General features: G+C 49.6%; 1 protein-coding gene across 1 annotated transcript in view; it reads left to right on the forward strand.

Annotated features, from left to right (window-relative positions):
* SPSB4 (splA/ryanodine receptor domain and SOCS box containing 4) overlaps positions 1-18,933 on the forward strand; it is a 79,145-nt gene that overhangs the window by 11,281 nt on the left and 48,931 nt on the right. Inside the window, exon 2 of the mRNA XM_039248571.1 lies at positions 4,497-5,343. Coding sequence (XP_039104502.1) covers positions 4,650-5,343 — 694 coding nt within the window. The 5' untranslated portion in view covers positions 4,497-4,649. The remainder of the gene's footprint in view (positions 1-4,496; positions 5,344-18,933) is intronic.

Consider the following 18,933-nt stretch of genomic DNA (forward strand, 5'->3'; position numbering starts at 1 on the left):
CATTTCTTATGTTTGTGTCTTCTCCCCACCCTTTACATGATTGGCTTAAATGGTTTATATGTTTTATTGTTTCTTTATTTTAGTCATTGAAATCCTGCATTTAAAGTGTGGTTAACAATACATGAAAATGTTAATTATTTAATTTTAGGTGAAATAACCTGAATAAAGGCCCATGATGCCAATTTTTAAAAATAAAATTCAGTAATATTTTATAAATCTTAAAAAAAAAGATAAAATGAAATCATCAAAATGCTAACAATGTTTCATCTGGTTAATGAGATAGGTGGTGATTTTTAGTTTTGTGCATTTTAAAAATTTTCTAGAACTTGGAACTTGGTTTAATGTTTTCTAATTAACAGACTTTAGTTTTTAAAATAGCTTTAGATTTATAGAAAACTACATAGAAAATATGTAGAGTTCCCATATACTCACACCCAGTTTTCCCTATTAACATTTTACATTAGTATGGTGCATTTATCACAGCTAATGAACCAATATTGATACACTGGTTTGTTTTCTACATTTTTAATGTTTACTTATTATTGACAGAGAGAGACAGAGCATGAGCATGGTAGGGGCAGACACAGAATCTGAAGCAGGCTCCAGGCTCTGAGCTGTAAGCACAGAGCCTGATGTGGGACTCGAACTCACACACTGCAAGATCATGACCTGAGCTGAAGCCGGAAGCTTAACGGACTGAACCACCCAGGCACCCTGATACGTTGTTAACTAAAGACTATGCTTTATTCAGACTTCCTTTATTTTCACCTACTATCATTTCTCTGTTCCAAGATACCATATTAAATTTAGTTGTCACATCTCTTTAGGTAGCCTCCTCTTGACTGTGATAGTTTCTCAGATGTTCCTTTTTCTTTTTAAAATTTTATTTACTTATTTATTTTTGAAAGAGAGAGCGAGTGTGTGCCCTCAAATATGAGAGCAGGGGGGAGGGGCAGAGAGAGAGGGAGAGAGAGAGAGAGACTCCTAAGAAGCCTCTGCACTGTCAGAGCAGAGCCCAATGTGGGGCTCCAAACCACAAACCATGAGATCATGGCCTGAGCCAAAATCGTGTTGGGCGCATAACTGACTGAGCCACTCAGGTGCCCCAAATGTTCCTTGTCTTTAGTGGCCCTCACAGTGTTGAAGAGTATTGGTCAGGTATTTTGTTGGATGACCCCCTTGGAATCTGTCCTATGTTTTTGTCATGATTAGACTGAGGTTTTGTGGAAGAAGACCATAAAGTACTATTTCATTACATCGTGTTTTATCATTTCATTACATCCTATCAGCATAACGATCTAATAATTAATAACCGTATAATAGATAATATGGTAGATTAAATGATTGTATTAGATAGGTTTTGTGTTGTATTGCTTTTGTTTTTGTGGTATTTTTCCCCCAAAGAACTAGTTCCCATATTAGTTCTATTATATTTCTATTTCCTTATGCTTAATTCATGTATTTTCTTTTTTTTATACTTACTAGTATAAGTACGCCAGCCATGATATCTCTGAGCACTACATTAGTAGGATCCCACAGGTTCTAAAATATGGAATGTGTTTTTTTATTCTTACTCTCTATATATTCTGCAAATTCTATATAGATTTCTTTTCTGATTTGAGTTGTTTAGAAGAGAGTTTTTAGGGGCACCTGCTTGGCTCAGTCAGTTAAACTTTTGGTTTTGGCTCAGGTTATGATCCCACAGTTCATGGGTTCAAGCCCTGCATTGGGCTCTGCTCTGACAGTGTGGAACCTGCTTGAGATTCTCTCTCTCTCCTTCTTTCTGCCTCTCCCCCACTCATGCTTGCATGCTCTGTCTCTCTCAAAATAAATAAACTTTAGGGAAAAAAAGAGTTTTTTAAAATACCCGCATGGTAGGGTTCTGTATTATATTTTTGGGATTAATTTTTAGTTTTTCTTTTATGCTAATAGATTTTGTATTATCTCTGCTTTTTTGGTAAGGCTTACTTGTGGCCTGATAAATGGGAAATGTTTGATATATAACCCTGCCTTATTAATTATGCAAATTTTATTTTTTATGTCTTTACTTAATTTGGTTAACTGATCTGTCATAAGCTTAAAAGGGTACATTAAAGTCACCTGCCTCTCCTGTGTATCTGTTTGTTCTTGTTTTTTCTGTAGCTTTTGCTCTGAATTTTGGTGCTATTATTTGGTATGTTAGATCTTTAATATTGTTGCATCTCTTTGTTTGGAGATGTCTCTTTTTTAAAAATTTTTCAAATGTTTATTTATTTTTGAGAGAAAAAGAGACAGAGACAGAGCATTAGCAGGGGAGGTGCAGAGAGACAGAGACACAGTCTGAAGCACACTCCAGGCTCTGAGCTGTCAGTACAGAGCCCGACTCTGGGCTCGAAATCACGAGTTGTGAGATCATGATCTGAGTTGAAGTCGGACACTTAACCAACTAAGCCACCCAGGTGCCCCTGGAGATGTCTCTTGTATGTAGCATATGGTTGGGAGTTTTGTCTTATTTTCCAATCTTAGAATTTTTTTTTTCTGTATTTTACTATGGCCACTCATTAACACAGCTAGTATTTCAGGCTTAGTTTTACTATCATATTTTATGTCTTTGTGTTATGACTTCTTTTGCTTCTTACAGCAAAATCTTTCAGTGTACGGTCGGTTTTATTTTGTGTTGTGTTCTTCCTGACAATTTGGAAGCTTTTCACTTTATTTTTAGTTCTTCTAGAAGTTGCCTTTATAACTATGTTAGACGTATTTTATCTTTTTTTTTAGTTGTCTCCCTTCTGCAATAAGTGATCACAAAATTAGTTTACAAATTTAGTCACAATTTTTATATGCTTTGTGGCAGCGTTCTTCTGGTGAATTTTCTTGGTTTGCCATTTTTTTTGTTGTTCTTTTCCTCCTTTATTTCTCCTGTAAGCATCTTTGACTACATCGTGTACTTATTCCTCTAGATCAACATTTTGCAGTGGATTTATGCAGAGAGGAGATGCCAGGAAGTATTTTAGGAGAGCAGGATTGCTCTCCGGTTCATGGTAATTTTGTTCCCAAGACTGTGATTTCTTTTGGCCTTGCTTCTACCCAGGTAGCAGAGATCTGTAGCCATGGGCTTCCACCAGTTCAGGCCCCCACTCGGCCTCACCAACACACTGCTTCCTGTGACCATGGCAGGCCTGTGATTGGCTTGCTAGCCCTGCCCTCCTCTGCCCTCAGGGTGTCCGAGGCAGCTCCCGAGGCCAGACCGCATACCCTGTTCCCACTGTTCTGTTTAGGAACCATTGGTTTTTTCCATCAGAGAGTGCCAGCTACTGGTTGGCTCTGCCAGCTTAGCCGAGATCTGCAGCCACAGGTGTTTTCTGTAGGTGTTTTCTCACCCCCATTTGATCTTCACTGCTTTTGGCAGCCCTCTACTGTTCTTGGCAGTCTTTCCATTTAAGTTGTGGTTTGGGTTACAAATGTGTTCTAGTTTTGCTGAAGATAAAATTTACATTTCTCTTTCTCCTTTATTTTAGGTGATTTGGGATATGAAAAGAAGTAACTGTATTCTGCTATCTTAGGCCTGTCTAGTGTTGCAAAGTTTTACGTGCTCTGGTTTCCCCCAGATTAAACATTAGCCAGAGCTCTCTGGATAGGGCTGGCATGTGCTGAAGTTAGGGTCTGCAAATAGAAAAAAAAGAAGATGGGAGTTGAGAATAAAATAGGAGAGTTCGACAGGAATCCATACTATACTTGCTGTGCTGTGAGGCAGCAAGCTTCTTTCCTTCTCTGGACTGTGGCTGCGAGTGAGCCGCTGTTTGGGTGGGAGGTTGTGGCCAGGTGGAGCAGGGCATGAAGAACGCCTGCCTCTTGGTCTGTCTCAGGGGAAGTCGTTCTGAGCCCAGCAGCCTCTGCTCCGGCCTGGCTACAGGGCTCACCTCTCCATCTTTCCTCATACCCAGGGCTTGTCCACGGAGCTCAAGCACTCTGGGCTCTGGCTGGCCTCCTAGAGATGGTGGCCAAGTCCTCCTCGCTGAAAACCAGGATCCTGCCTCAGAGGAGGTTGTCCGGGGTCAGTGCTGTTAATGGTGTTTATGTGCCCAAAGAAAGAGCATGCCCATCCGAAGGGAAGGGGTGCTTGTGGCATGCCCAGAGGATAGAGCCAGAGAGGACAGAGCCATAGAGTCTCAGGCTTAGCCCTTTATATTATTGTCTCTCAGATCACCACACTACCCAGAGGGTGCTATTTATCCCCATTTTGCAGATGAGGAAACTGTAGTCTCTGAGAGGCTAAGGGTCTTCGGTCACACAGCTTAGAGATGGAGACAGGGATTTGGATGCAGATTTTTCTGGCTCCAGAGCCTGGACACTAGCTCCCTCCTTCCCCCTGGCTCCCACTCACCTTCCCACGGAGACCCCACCCCATCCTCAGATGGTTGTTCTGTGTCCATGTTCAGGTTATTATTAATGCAGCCCCTGGGCATAAACGGCTGTCGATGCTGCTATTGTAACCCGTGCCCTTTGCTTCCTTCCAGGAGCTTGGGCCCCTGCCCCAGCCCGGGAGAGGCTGCGGAGGTGTACGGTCCAGAAGCCTGGTACCCAGCCCGGTGGCCCATCCCTGGCGGTGGGGAGCGGAAGCTCCCACGAGGTAGCGGTGGCCTGCAGCGGCCCCCGCCCGGCAGTGAGCCATGGGCCAGAAGCTCTCGGGGAGCCTCAAGTCGGTGGAGGTGCGAGAGCCGGCGCTGCGGCCGGCCAAGCGGGAGCTCCAGGGAGCCGAGCCGGGGCGGCCGGCACGGCTCGACCAGCTGTTGGACATGCCCGCGGCAGGGCCCGCCGTGCAACTGCGGCACGCGTGGAACCCCGAGGACCGCTCGCTCAATGTCTTCGTCAAGGACGACGACCGGCTCACCTTCCACCGGCACCCGGTGGCCCAGAGCACCGACGGCATCCGCGGCAAGGTGGGCCACGCCCGGGGCCTGCACGCCTGGCAGATCAACTGGCCGGCACGGCAGCGTGGCACGCACGCCGTAGTGGGTGTGGCCACGGCTCGAGCCCCTCTGCACTCCGTGGGCTACACGGCCCTGGTGGGCAGTGACGCCGAGTCGTGGGGCTGGGACCTGGGCCGCAGCCGCCTCTACCACGACGGCAAGAACAGGCCGGGAGTGGCCTACCCCGCCTTCCTGGGGCCCGAGGAGGCCTTCGCGCTGCCGGACTCGCTGCTCGTGGTGCTGGACATGGACGAGGGCACGCTCAGCTTCGTGGTGGACGGCCAGTATCTGGGCGTGGCCTTCCGCGGCCTCAAGGGCAAGAAGCTGTACCCGGTGGTGAGTGCGGTGTGGGGCCACTGCGAAGTCACCATGCGCTACATCAACGGCCTTGACCGTAAGTGCAGAGTGAGGGTGGCGGGGGATTTCAGGCGCTGGCTGTCACTGGTCGAGTTGGGGAGGGTGGCAAGAAGCAGGGGAGGCCCCACCCTCCACAGCCACTTGGGATAACCTTGGCGTGTGGAGGACATGGACTCTGGGACTCTCCTTTCCTGGCTTGGTGATCTTGGGCTGTGCCTCAGTTTTCCCACCTGCAAAAGTGGCACAAGTAATCTTGGGCAGGGTTGTTGTGAGGACCAAATATGCTAATAATGTACGTGAGGTGCTTAGAACAGTGACAGGTACCTAATAACGGCTTCCTGTGTGGATACAAATCATAAATCTTGCTGTCTGTATAACGCATATGTAAAATGATATCTCCTCTGTGCCGGGCCTCAGGCTCACACAGGAGGAGAGTGACAGTGGAAGACAGAGTCCCTGCACTTGAATGCCATACACTCTGAGTTAATACTATGATAAGTATAATAAGTAATGATAATAACGACTATTATGTATTATGTATTGACCCCCAGCTGAAGGCAGAGACTGAACACTCCATTCCCAGCTCTTCCTGGTGACAAGGGGGCAGTTGCCCCTCATTGTTATTTGATTATTGCTTCCTGGAAATGAGAGCCAAACGTTGTAGAATCTCTTCATTTTTCCAAGACCCAGAAATCTAGATTTGTGTGAAAGATCCCAATTTTTAGAAGTGGGCAGCAGCTGAAAATGCCACATGGGCAAATAAAACACCCTGGGAGGCTGCCGGGCTTGATCCCTGGCAGCTTGAAGGCCTCCTGTCATTTCACGTGCACCATCGTGCTGCGAGGCAGCTTCAAAATCATGGCGACAAAAAATGGTTATGTTTTTAGGAGGGAGTCACTCTGAGGTAGGGTGGCCTCTGGAAAGAGGCATCTATGGCCACCAGCTGAATCTCCACTTGTGGGCTCATATACGCCTCATTCAAATAGACTTCCGGCCATACCCCTGACAAAGCTCACAGAGGCAGGTGCTTAATGCCAAAATTCCAGTTTATTCATTTCAAATGAGAGATATAATTGCCCCCATTTCAGCAATGACAAAACTGAAGAGCAGAGCTACAGAGAACCAGGTCTGCCTAGGTCTGTCAGTCTCTTAAGCCTGTTCTTTTTCCAAGCTCACTCCCCACCTGCCCCCCACCTTCCACTGAGGAACTGAGAGTAACACCCAACAAAAGAAGTCAAGAACAAGATTTTACTCAAGTAAAATTTATATTTACTGGAGTGTAGGTGAGGTTGACTGTTTTCAAGGGTGCCAGGCCAGCAGAAAGTGGCTGGTGTGCTCAGCTCTCTGTTGTAATTGACAGCCTTCTTGCTCAAATTTCCTTCTCATGGTTGTTGAACTGAGATCTCCATGGATGGCAAAGGGTTGTTCTGTTTTTGCTGATGAACTGGTTAGATCTCGGAGCAGCTGAGTGTGTGCTCAGTAGGGCTCGTTTAATCACCCCGGTGCCACGTGGAGAATGTCTGGAACCCTCACAGACAATGGGCATCAGGCAAACCTCAGTACCGAAAAAACCAATGGCAATAACAAACACTCTTTTCAAGCAGAAGTGGGAAATTTACTTGCCAGAATTTATCATGGGACTAGAAGGGTGGACTTTGGTGTACAAGGCTCTGGAGTCTGACACACCTTCGTTCCAACTGCATCCCCAGTGCTCAATGGTTTTGTGTCTTTGATGAGTCATTCTAATGCCTTAAAACTCATTTTGCTCATCAGTAAAATGGGACAGTGTCAGGTCTCTTTCATAGCTGCTGTGAGATCTCATATGTGGTACCAATAATATTGTAGCTGGGATTAAAGGCTGACCTTGATACCCAGCAGGAGCTACCTGAGCCTACAGTTGGGTCCCCAAGGGGGCTTCCTCTTGGATATTGACTTATTGATTCATGCCCAGCTATTATCAGTTGCTTGGTTTTTAGGTACAAAGCTGAGGTGCCAACAAGGTTATAGTCAGTGGCTCCCCCGTGCACATTAGGATCAGGAGTAGTCAAGCTATGGTATCCTCCGTGGTGCAATGTTGGTGGGGAGCTGGATGGGAACAGATAGTTGTGTTGGGGATGTTTTGAGCTCTTGGATACTTCAGGTGGCTGGAGAAGCTTGATGAGGCTGAAACTCGGACTGTTCCATCCTTCTCCCCACCGGCAGTGATTTTTGAGGTTGGCTGAAGCTGGAAGGCTCCTCCAGGAGGCAAGCAAAGGCCAGGAGGTCATGTGATGCTTGTCTGTAGCATCTGGTGTTCTATGTCAAGATTGTCTTCTCTGCTATGACAATGGCCTGTTCTCCAGATAGAAGTAATATTCTCTACCATGAGCAGGGTATGACTGCACAAAGGAGGAGCTCACTAGAGGCACCTGGGTGGCTCAGTGGGTTAAGCGTCTGAGTCTTGGTTTCAGCTCAGGTCATGATCTCACAGTTTGTGAGTTCAAGCCCTGCATCAGGTTCTGTGTTCCTGCTTGGCATTCTTTCTCTCTCCCTCTCTCTCTGCCCCTCCCCTGCGCACTCTCTCTGTCTCTCTCTCAAAATAAATAAATAAAAATTTTGAAAAAATTTAAAATGGGGGGAAACTCAACTTTTCTGTGCCTTGAAAGGCCATGGTCAGCCTAGGACAAGCTCTGACTACAGAGGGGCCATAGGACATGCTGTAGTGGAGTCTGGTAGGGGCTGGTTGGGAAGGGACTGTGTGGCGCCTGTAGCTGGGACCTGGAGTGATGTCCACCGAGAGCATCCCTGGACACCGGGAGGTGTTTGCCTTAGGGAGTCCCTGGGCGGGGAAGGTGACCCAAGCTGGCGCTGTGTACATGAGAATTCTGTGCCAACATTGGTTGTGGACATGATGTCAAGTCTCGATACTCAAACCTGACAGGGATGCGGGGGAGCACAGTCAGAGAGATGCTCTGGAACAGAAAGGTGGGGCTGCTCTCTGGGGTTGCTTCCCCGGAAGATCATCAGGGAGAGAGCTGTGCCCAGGGCCCCTCACAGACAGTGTTAGACTCTGGCCCTGGCACTCACCAGAAGGCCGGGCACAAGGATCACCCCTCTGTTTGAACCTCACTGTTCTCCTTTGTCAAGTGGGCATAATAGAGGTCACCAGCACAGAACAGATGCATGGCAATTGGTGCTTCCTGCTTTAATTAGCTAGGTGAGCAGAGCCAGGTCCCGGGTTCACTTATGAATTACAACAGAAGTGACCTCAGTAGAAGCTTCTCGTCTAATGTGACGGAAATAAGTTGATGGATATCCTTTTCTCAATTTTTGAATTTTTATGACTGTGAAAGCAAGACCTAAAAAGGTCTGACATTTAACTCTGTAGCCTGTGTTTGCTGGGGGCAAGGGCTCCTAGAAGCATGATTTCCTGTCGCAGATGTGCTCTTCGGCCACGGCCTGGAGTGAAGTGGCCTTACATCTCAGAGTTTTTTGCAAAGAGCTGCAGGGCCCCCAGGAGCTCTGCCGTCTAAGTGTAGTGCAGAACCAAGGCCGGGTAAGCGGACAAGTCTCCAGACGATCAGATACAGGGCCCAAATAATAACAGCAGTAATAACCCACCAGCAATAAACTAAACTCCCTCATAGGTGGTGCTGGGCTCTCTTCTAAGCACTTTACAGATTTTAACTCACTTCATCCTTGTAACCACTCTTTCAGCTAATGCCTGTATTATCTCATTTTACAATGAAGAGATTAAAGCCCAGGGAGCTTGAGTACGTTGCTCAAGGGTCACAAAACTGGTAATTGGGGGAGCTGGAATTCAAACGGAGGCATAGTGGCCCAGTGGGCCCCTTGTGGAGATGTTTGCAGAGGGGGAAGGAAGGGAAGGAACAGCAGAGGCTGCTCCACCGGGCTGGGCGGCCACACAGCCAACTGGACTTTCCCTTCAGCGGTGGGTCTGGGTGAGATTCTGAAACGCCGTCCTGATACTTCTCACTCCTGCCTTCATCTCTAGCCCTCAAAGCTCTTGGCTCAGTACAGAGCTCCATGGGGTGTAGTGAAAAGTTAGCTGCATAAAGACAGCCCCAGCAGTGGCTGTGAATCAGGCATGCTTTGGTCGCTAACAGGGGAATGTCACTGAAAATGTCCCAACTGCTGTGAGGTTTGGCCCAACTACTGTGAGGTGGGCCAGGCCTTTGGAATCTGCTCCAGGCTGGTTTCCGGAATTGCTACTCCACTCCCTGCCTCCTCCTTTCACATGTTGGAGGCCAGGAAGGTCGACAGAACGGCCTTGTCTCCTGTCTTGGAGATCTTGGGTGGTGAGTGGTGTGTAAGCGGAGGAAACGGAGAGGAGCCCCAGACAGGGACATACACACTTGGAGGGCCACGCAGCTTTGATCAGAGAGTCATAGAACAATGATAAGGTTTTTGTTTATTTGTTTGTTTGTTTGTTTATGCCACTCACGTTTTGTGTGCTGGACCAGGCATTCTTCTCTCTCCCTTCCCCCACCTTGTCTCTTTTTTGTCTATATAATAAACTTTGAGGCAATGTTGCTATTATTATTTCCATTCTGTAGATGGGAAAACGGACTCTTCGAAAGGTAAGGGTAAATTAGTGAATGTGCTCAAGGCCACACAGCCAGCCAGCAGTAGAGCTGTGCTTAAACCCAGGCCCAAGCACTCCTGTGCCCTGCCTCCCGCTGCCTGGACCATCCCTGACTCCATTTTGCCCAGCAACTAGGGCCTCCTTCCACAGAGCAGGTGTTGGTGCCCAGGACTCATTTTCTGGAGTGGGGGGTTGTGGGGGGAGAGTAGGAAACAGGATCTCAGGTCTAACTGGCAGAGAGGGCTTGGCCACCTGCATCGGGCCAGGGAAACTGTATTCCAGACGTTGTTCCTAGATGGTTTAATTGACCTGCCAACAAGTATTTATTGGCGCGACAGCTCAGCAGAAGGAGCTGGCAGCCAGCCAAGGCTTCTGGTATTGATGAAGGCCAGAGAGAGTTTTCTACCAAGATGAGTACAAGGACACCATCCCCTTGTCAGAGCCATCCTCCAGTCTACACTGAACTCACCACCTTCCTGCTCAACTCCCATGTGTCTCTCCCAGTCTCCCTGACATTGACACTCAGCTCCTCTTCCCTCCTGACCCAGGGCCAGGCCTGGTCTCCCCTTCGCCCCTCTGCCATATCATTATGCCCTGACCCCAGCTCACCCCAGGCCCCTCGCCCAGCCCAGGGCTGTCCCCTGCATACTCATTCAGCACCGGGTGTCCCTCATCTGCTGCATTCACTCACTTTTCCACATGTGTGCCTTCCTTCCCTAAGTAGGTATGAACTAAGTTCCCTTGGACAAGGGATGGTGACATGACACAGCAGGCATGTGTGAGGAAGTCATAGAGACTTAAAAATATGTATGCATTTATTTATGTTTGTTTTTTTAATGTTCATTTATTTTTGAGAGAGAAAGAGAGAGACAGAGTACAAGCAGGGGAGGGCAGAGAGAGAGAGAGAGACAGAATCCAAAGCAGGCTCTAGGCTCTGAGCTGTCAGCAGACAGCTGGGGCTCAAACTCACAAACCCGAGATCATGACCTGAGCCAAAGTCGGATGCTTAGCTGACCGAGCCACCCAGGCACCCCGCCTTTACTTTTGAAAAGCAAACTGCAATGTAAACATTACAAGGGAATACCCCCTCCCCCAAACACACACCCTTTAGCTCCCCAACTCCTCTCCCTGCTGGCAACCACCATTAACAGTTTCTTGAGTGTCCTTCCAGAATTTTATGACAGAATTTTTACATAAATGTGATCACGCTGTAAACATTGCTCTGCATCTTGTTTCCCCCTTAATAGATCTTGACGATGACTTAATATGATTAATGTAGAACTGCCTTATTCTTTATTAACAGCTGTATGGAGTTTCTTGGTATGGTTGTATCATAATTTAATAATTCAGACCCCTATTTTTTGACATTAAGACAGTTTCCAATTTTTGAGAATGATCATTTGATTCCGATTTAAATTTCATTTCTGTCTCCTGGCCAATTAACATTCTCAAGCCATTGTTTTCCCACCTGTGCAGTGGGAATAATCAGATGTCCCTTTGCAGCACTGCTGTGTTAGAAATGAGGTGGAAGCAAAGAATGGCCCAGCGTGTGGTTCCTAGGTGTGTGTGCTGGAGGGGCTGTGGGTCTTATTATGCTTACCGTGCATGGCCGATTGGACCGTGTCCAGTGCTGAACTCATCCTGGACACTTGATGAACCTTGTGAATGATTTGGCATCTACTTTAAAATATAGTAGAATGACATTTATTTGCTGTCACAGAGGCTTCAGACAATACTGGACCCAGATCATTTGAATTGCATAACCGAGTCAGTCCTTTCGTAGGGTGAACATCAGTGCGATCAGCCACCTGGTCCCTTACCTACACAGAGTGGGTCCACAATGAGTGTGGTTTGCCGTCCTGTTGTTGCTCTTGCCACTGCGGAAGGTGGTGGTCCTGGGAGGCAGGGGTGCATCTCAGCCTTCTCGGCCACCCTCTCTTGCAGCACCTTGGAACTGAGGACATAGTAGGTGCTCAGTAAGTATATGTGAATATACTGGCCTCCTGCCACCCAGCACAGCTTTTCTTTTCTCTGCGGCAGTGGGACCTGAGTCACAGTTAGCTGGAACAGAGGGAGGCTGGCTACGATAGGCCGCCCTCTTGAAGCCTGACCCTAGAGTGACCCATTGGCCGCTCTCATTGTGTGTGGAGCACAGCACATCTGTCCCCACACTCAGGCCAGGCAGAGGCTGCATGATGGGCAGGGCAATTCAGTTCAGACTCTTGACATTCAGAAAGTGGCCCCTGCCCTTTGTTTTCCACAAAAAGGAACAGACTTTGAGCTGATAAAAGCTTTTGCTCAGACACGGTGGCCCTGCTGTGAGTCGGGGGTTTTCACATTTGAACAGCCATGAGTAGGTTCACTCTAGGAAGTCCTGCCTGTAGGAAGGGGGCTCTGGAATGCAGGCTCAGTCAGGAGAGTGTCACTGTGGGCCAAGGTAGAGTTACACGCAGGGGCACTGGAAACAATACGTGCCTGCCATCTTCCTTTCACAGGGCCTCAGTGTGGCCTCGTGGGATGAGCTGGGGCTCACTCCTGACAGGGCTGCTCATTAGCTGTGACCCTGAGCAAGTCACTCCACTTCGGAGCCTCAGTTTCCCTATCTATAATAGTAATAGAAACATACCATGCTACAAGGCATTGGGGTTGTGGATGATATATAGAAAGTAACAGGGCTAGTGCCTGGCACATAGTAGGTACTGGAAAAAGTAGGTTTCAAAATTGCCGGTTATAATTACTGCAGCTCCCAAACATTGGTAAAATTACTGTTAGCATCATTATATGTGGGAATACTCATTCTTATTAAATTTCGGTCCACGGGGTGCCTGGGTGGCTCAGTCGGTTAAGTGTCTGACTTTGGCTCAGGTCGTGATCTCACAGTTTATGAGTTCGAGCCCCACATTGGGCTCTCTGCTGACAGCTCCGAGCCTGGAGCCTGCTTCAGATTCTGTATCTCCCTCTCTTTCTGTCCCTCCCCTGCTCATTCTCTGTCTGTCTGTCTGTCTCTCTCAAAAACAAATATTAAAAAAATTCAGTCCACATAGTGAAATCCGAGGGATTTCACATAAGGGAGTATGTTGGTTAGGGGAGGTTTTTGACTCTTTTATCTTTAAGATCCTTGGTGGAAATGCCACCTGATGTTCAGAGGCCACTGTGAGTTTGTCACAAATGAGCTGGGAGTGTTTAGCCTTCCCTGTGAGCAGTTTCAAAGGTTTCCAGCTAAGTGTCTGGTTTAAGCGTTTTGTAGTTGCTGGTGATGACTTGCCTGGTGAACGAGTGTTCAGCAAGGGTGTCCAGATAAGCGACCTCCTCCCTAGCCGTGCCCCATGTGCGTATTCAGTGGGGATGAGCTGCTGGGGCGGTGGGCCCGGGGGGGGGGGGCAGCATCTGCCTGGGAACAGATGGTCTGTAGGACCGGCTGTGGGCCAGCCCCTGCAGAACCTTTGGAGGGAAGGGAAGGGGGAGGAGGTGGCTGGACTCCACTCTTGGAGAGCTGACAGGAGGGGGAAGGCGGGCCCCAGGCATCAGAGCTGGAACAGATGCACCCAGCAGCCAGTGCCAGACCCCCACTTCACAGGTAGGGCCTGAATGGACCAGAGAGCTGGAAGGACGTGCCCAAGGTCACCGACTAAGTAGCCTAAAACCCAGACCCCCCAAACCCCTTGAAAGTGCACCTCACCAGAAACAAAAGAGTGAGAATACAGTGCAGTTTGTGAGCCCATATTGAAAAACCCTGATGTAGAGGACAGAGGACAGAGGAGTTTAAGAGGAGAATGCTGCCTTCCTAGAAGCGGCCTTTGCAAGTCTGAGCAGAGTTGAAACCCTCCATGGCTTCGCAGTGCCTCCTACATGTCAGAGACCCGGTCCCTACCATGCTCAGACCACAGAGCAGGGAGTTCAGCACAGAGACCAGAGACCACGGGTCCCTTCATTTACGATGAGCTAGACAGAAGTCTCCTAACTTCTCAGTTTGTCAGTATTCTCCTCTGTAAAGTGGGTTTGATGATGGCACTCACCCCATAGACTTGTGGTCAGTGGTGCTTCTCAAACCTTAATGTGGATTCAGGTCGGCCGGGGCTGGAGATCTTGTTAAATGAGGTTCTGACTTAAGAGGTGTGGGTTGGGCCCAGGATTCTGCATTTCTGATGAGCCCCTGGGTGATGCTTATGCAGCTGCATGTTGAGGACAGGGCATAAGAGAAGGCTTCCATACACGTGGCTTGTCCCCTACTCCCACCGTCCACCTCTCTAACCACCGCTCTGATCCTGAGGCCAAGCCAGCCTGCTTATTCCTCCGTGCCTTGGTCTGTGCTGACCTCTTTGTTGGAATTGGCCTGTTCCCCGTCCCCACCCCCCATTCCCCTATCAAAGCCCAGTGTTACCAAGCTGGGCTCTGCCCACCACCCCTCCTGTGTGGCTGATGTGAGGGTAGTTCCTGCACCTCGTCCCCCGACACTCCCCAGCCTTTCGCTGTCCAGCTGTGCCTTCAGTGTTTTTTTCTTCATTTCACATCCAGCCCCATTTTCCTCTTGTTCTCCACCACCCCAACCACCATGTGACTCAGTTTACCTGTCCTGGAACCCCAGTTCACACAGCTGCCAGCAAGGTATACACAAGAAATCCATGAATTTTCTGTGAGGGCAATGTTATCTGGGAAAAAGATTACTGCAAATAGAAATGGCTCTTTGTTAAACAGTTATTGATTGAGCACCTACCAAAGGCCAAACGCTGCTCTGCGCTGTCCATGCATCACATCGTCTTATTTAACGCCCACCCCCCAGCCCCATACACATGCACATTAGCTCATCAAATCCTCACAGATGAGAAGCTACCATTACCCCACTTCCCACATGAGGAGCCTGAGGCCGAGGGAGATGGAGAGCCCGCACACAGCACATGCCTGGAGGCAGCCATCTGCATAGGAATCCAGGCCGTCAACTCCAGCACCCCCACCTCTAACCTCCAGGCCACACGGGGTCATGGTGAGCCTTCCTGGCTTTGCTGGTGGTCTCGAGCGTTAGCAGAAGAGGTTACTGAAGCTGACATCGGCAGACTCACTGCTGCGGCATTTAAGCCCCCTAAATACAGGACATCCGGACTGGATTCATTCTCACCTGTGCCCAGGGGAGTGGTGCTGATGCAGAGTGGGTTCTGCCGGAGTAAGTAGATTTGCAGGATGGGGCTGGAATGATTGGCGAGAGCAAACAGCCTGCCAGGCTGGCAGTGGCATTTGTTTGCATGGCCAGGGAGCCAGCTGATCCTCCCAGCCATGTCCCTTGGTTAAGGCAAGGGTGCAGTTAGCATGAGTTACAGCCCAGCCCAGACACTAATAAGGCTGCTTGTCTGAGGCCTTCCATAATTCAAGTTAAGGCTGTCCTGTCTAATGGCCGTTCTTCATCAGATCTTCCAAGACTCGGGGCCTCCTTAATGATTTATTTGCTTGGGGTGAAATTAAGCCGAGACAGCGTGAGCTTGGAAAATACTGCCGTGCTGGTTCTCCCCCGTTCTTCATCCTTAGTGGCGGCGGCTTCTATAAATAGAGCTGTGAGCCCCGCTTCGTGACCTAGCTGCTGGGAGCCCCAGTGGGCACAGGCAGCCCTGTCACGGCCCTCTGGGACCACACCTGATGAGGCACCTGGTGCCTCTCCTCTTTCCTACCTCTGAGGCTGGCGACCCCACCGGGGAGCAGCAAGGCGGGCAGAGCTGCCAGCAAAGATATCGCTGTCTTAGCTTTGGTGCCATTTAAGTAGAAGTGTTTGAGTTGATCCATTTGGAGCTACAGCCATGTTCCAGATCTCGCCCTATTTGTTGATGTTTCTCCCTCAAAATGCATTGCACGAGGGAGTCCCAGGGTGAGAGCGGGTTTGCTTCTGGTGTTTAGTGAGGTGGGTGACAGCTCTCTGCCTGATGTCGGGGCCTTGCTAGGAGGGGCATGTGGGATCTGGTTCATCTCCCTAAGTGTGGCTGCATCTGGGGGGAGGGGCTGGAGTCACGGCCACACACATGAAGGCCAGGTGCCAAGTGAGAGTGGGACGTTCAGTCCAGCTCCTTTGGAGTTCGGAGGATCCAAATTGTCTCAGGAAACGCGTGAGTGTAAGGGTGTATGAGGACTGAGTGGTCCAGGAACGGGACCATGCTCAGGCACCTCACTGCTGCCTCGATGGCATGTCTGCCCCAGCCTCCCTTCCACCCCCCTGTTCCCAACCTCTCCTGTATCTTTTCTGGATTCCTCATAATTTGGGTGCTCCCTTGGTGCTGAGTGGCTGTGACCCTGACCCCACTCCTGTGCCTCACTGTTAGCCAGCACAGTATTTTCCTAGGTCTTGCTTTAAAGTCCTGAGAATCTCTGATTGGTCCAGTGCTTCTCCTCAGGTGCAGGCAGACGGTCCCACCGGCCCTCTGATTGGCTGTTGTTGGGTCCAGTCCTACCTGCTGATTCCCTTAGCTGTGGGGAGTGCTGGAGCTGGTCCTTTAGCACACGTGCCTGGACACCAGTATCCTTCAGGGAGCATGTAAACACCACAAATTTCAGCCTCCTCTCATCTATACAATCAGCGGACCCAGCAGTGGCTTGGAATGCCTATGGAGGAAGCTGCTGGGGTAGGGGTGGGGGCAGGGTCCTGTAGAGAGAGAGTGTGGTAGGCAAGCAGTGATGTTCCAGATTTACAGGAACTGGTTATCAGGAAGTGTGGTCCCAGGCAGAAGTGGGGGCTGGGCTGGAACAAGCGTGGAGCACCTGAAGATCATTCTTACTGGCTCCAGCACCAAGGAGGCAGATGCTTATTTCACGCGGCCCAAGTGTCAGTGTTGGCTGCCTGAGTTTGGAGAGGCTCTGTTACTTCCCTCGCTGCCTCCTGGGGTGTCACACGGGGTGCATTGTGTGGAAATGCTGTCCCGAATCAGCCCCTCAGCCAGGGTTCCAGCGCATGGAATGTTCCTGCGCGTGCTGCTTCTGCACCTTTGAGGTGGTGGAGGTGCTGTCTCAGAATGTCCTGAGTACGGCTTTTCTCCCCGCCGACAGAGACGAGGTTGTCCCCTTTGCCCTTGCGTCCCCAGCATCTGGCACGTGGTGGGTTCTCAGTGAACCTCTCGAGTGAATGACTGGATAACCGAGGGTCCGTGTGGCAGGGCTAGAAAACACTGCAGGTTTGGGGTAGGACAGGAGGCCCAGGGAAGAGAACATTCTCCCTACAGCATCTGCACAAAAGACTTTCCACGCTTCCCATTGAAGCTTCGGGGAAGGGAATCCTAAGACATTTCCAATTAGCCAGGAATAGCAAATTAAAATTAGTCGCACTCTGCCCACAGCCACGAATCTGATCTCAGTATAAATAAGCCATTGCTCTTTCCTCAACCACGTGCCGTCCTGCGTGGGCCAGTCCATCCCGTGGTGTAAGGAGGTGACTTATCCTTTCACTCAGTGTCTGTGAGGGTCCTGACCTGTGCTGACCTGGGCCAGGAGCTGGGCTGCAGTGGTGAGCGAGGCAGGCAGGCTTGCCACTCTCTGTGGAGCCCCAATCTGCTGGAGAGCCATGATCACAGTAAGAGAGGGTTTTTTTGTTGTCTTTTTTTTTTTTTTTTTTTTATCACTCAGCCAATCAGTCAGTGGCTATTTTTTAAAACATCTCCTGTGTGCCAGGCACTGGGGGTACTGTGATGACAATTTAGGAGGAGAGACAGAAACAGAAAAAAATAAATGCTGTGATACGTCTAGACATAGATAAATGTGGTTCAGTGAGCAAAACAGGAGACGATGATGGGGAGGGGTGGCTCCACGCTGCTGCTGGGGATGGGCACTGGAGACGTCTCCAGTGAGGTGGGGGCAGCCCCGGGATGGCCTGGGGAAGTGAGTTGCTGGGCACAAGGCAGCAAGTCTGTGGCAGCGAGCGACAAGGCCGGGCATGGTGCAGGGGAGAGAGGGGCTGGGAGATGGGTTGGCAGAGGCTAGACTTGGGGGCCTGCCGGTCATGGCATTTCCCTCCATCCTACAGGCCCAGATGATTCACTATTTTTTAAAAAGTCGTAAACAACCTAATTTTAAAGAAGCGATATTTAAAGTTCCTTTTCTACCAGGATGTGCCTCCTGGTTCTACCAAATGATACGTTGTTGGAAGTTTGGTGAAGGTAGCCTTGCTTGAGGTGGGTATTACCATTTCCATTTTTACAGATGAGTTGCTTATGGCCCAGAAAGTTTGGGAGCCTTGCCCAGGTCGCACCGTGAGTGGGAAAGCTGATTTGAACCCCATCTTTCATTTTTCCACATTGTCACTGCTCAAGAAGCAGGTCCTAGGGGTGTGTGTGAGCACAGCAGGGCTCCGTGGGTCTACCCAGAGCCATCTGGCAGTCCGGCCGAGAGAAGGGGCCTCTCCAGAGCAGGGAAGCCCATGTGGACCTGGACAGGTCTCTGCCTGATGCTGTTCTTTTGTTCCATCAGGCTGCTGAGTGAGCTGTGGCTGGGGATTTGTGGTTCACGGTCTTCCCTAATCTGGGTGGTGGGTGGGTGACCCAGGGCTTGGAGCCACCACTGTGGCCAGGGTCTGGGCCAGCCATTGTGCACTGTGCTTCCACTTCTCCATATCCTTGGCTGTACCCTGGGAAGGGGGACACCTGGGTGGGTTCTAGGCAGGTAGCCTCTGCCTTCCCTTCTGTCCCCTGGCATGGTGGGGCTCCAGGGATCTGACAGAGGTCTGTTGGCTTGGGTGCTTGTCACTCCAGGCTGGGTGAGCTCCCCAGGAGGGACATGGCTTTGTTTCTGCTTTGGCTGGCACTACCAGCTTCTCTTAGTTATTCAAGGTGTTGTGACAAAATAAATTGTTCAGATGTGCAAAAGTTGAAAAAGCATTCTCGAGCTGAAGTAACTTGACTTACCTAGAGTCAGGTGTTGGGTGGAAAAGAGAAGGAGTTAAGTCCTGGAAATAAATGCTAGACTTGGAGCCAAAAAAGCTGGTTCGGCCTATTCCAGCTTGACCATCAGCTGTGTGTGACATTGGGCAAGTTACCTCACCTCTCTGTGCCTTTATTTCTCCACTGCTGGAAGCACATG

Source organism: Hyaena hyaena, unplaced genomic scaffold (assembly GCF_003009895.1).
Source record: "Hyaena hyaena isolate Hyena2069 unplaced genomic scaffold, ASM300989v1 scaffold_311, whole genome shotgun sequence".
NCBI lineage: Eukaryota > Metazoa > Chordata > Mammalia > Carnivora > Hyaenidae > Hyaena > Hyaena hyaena.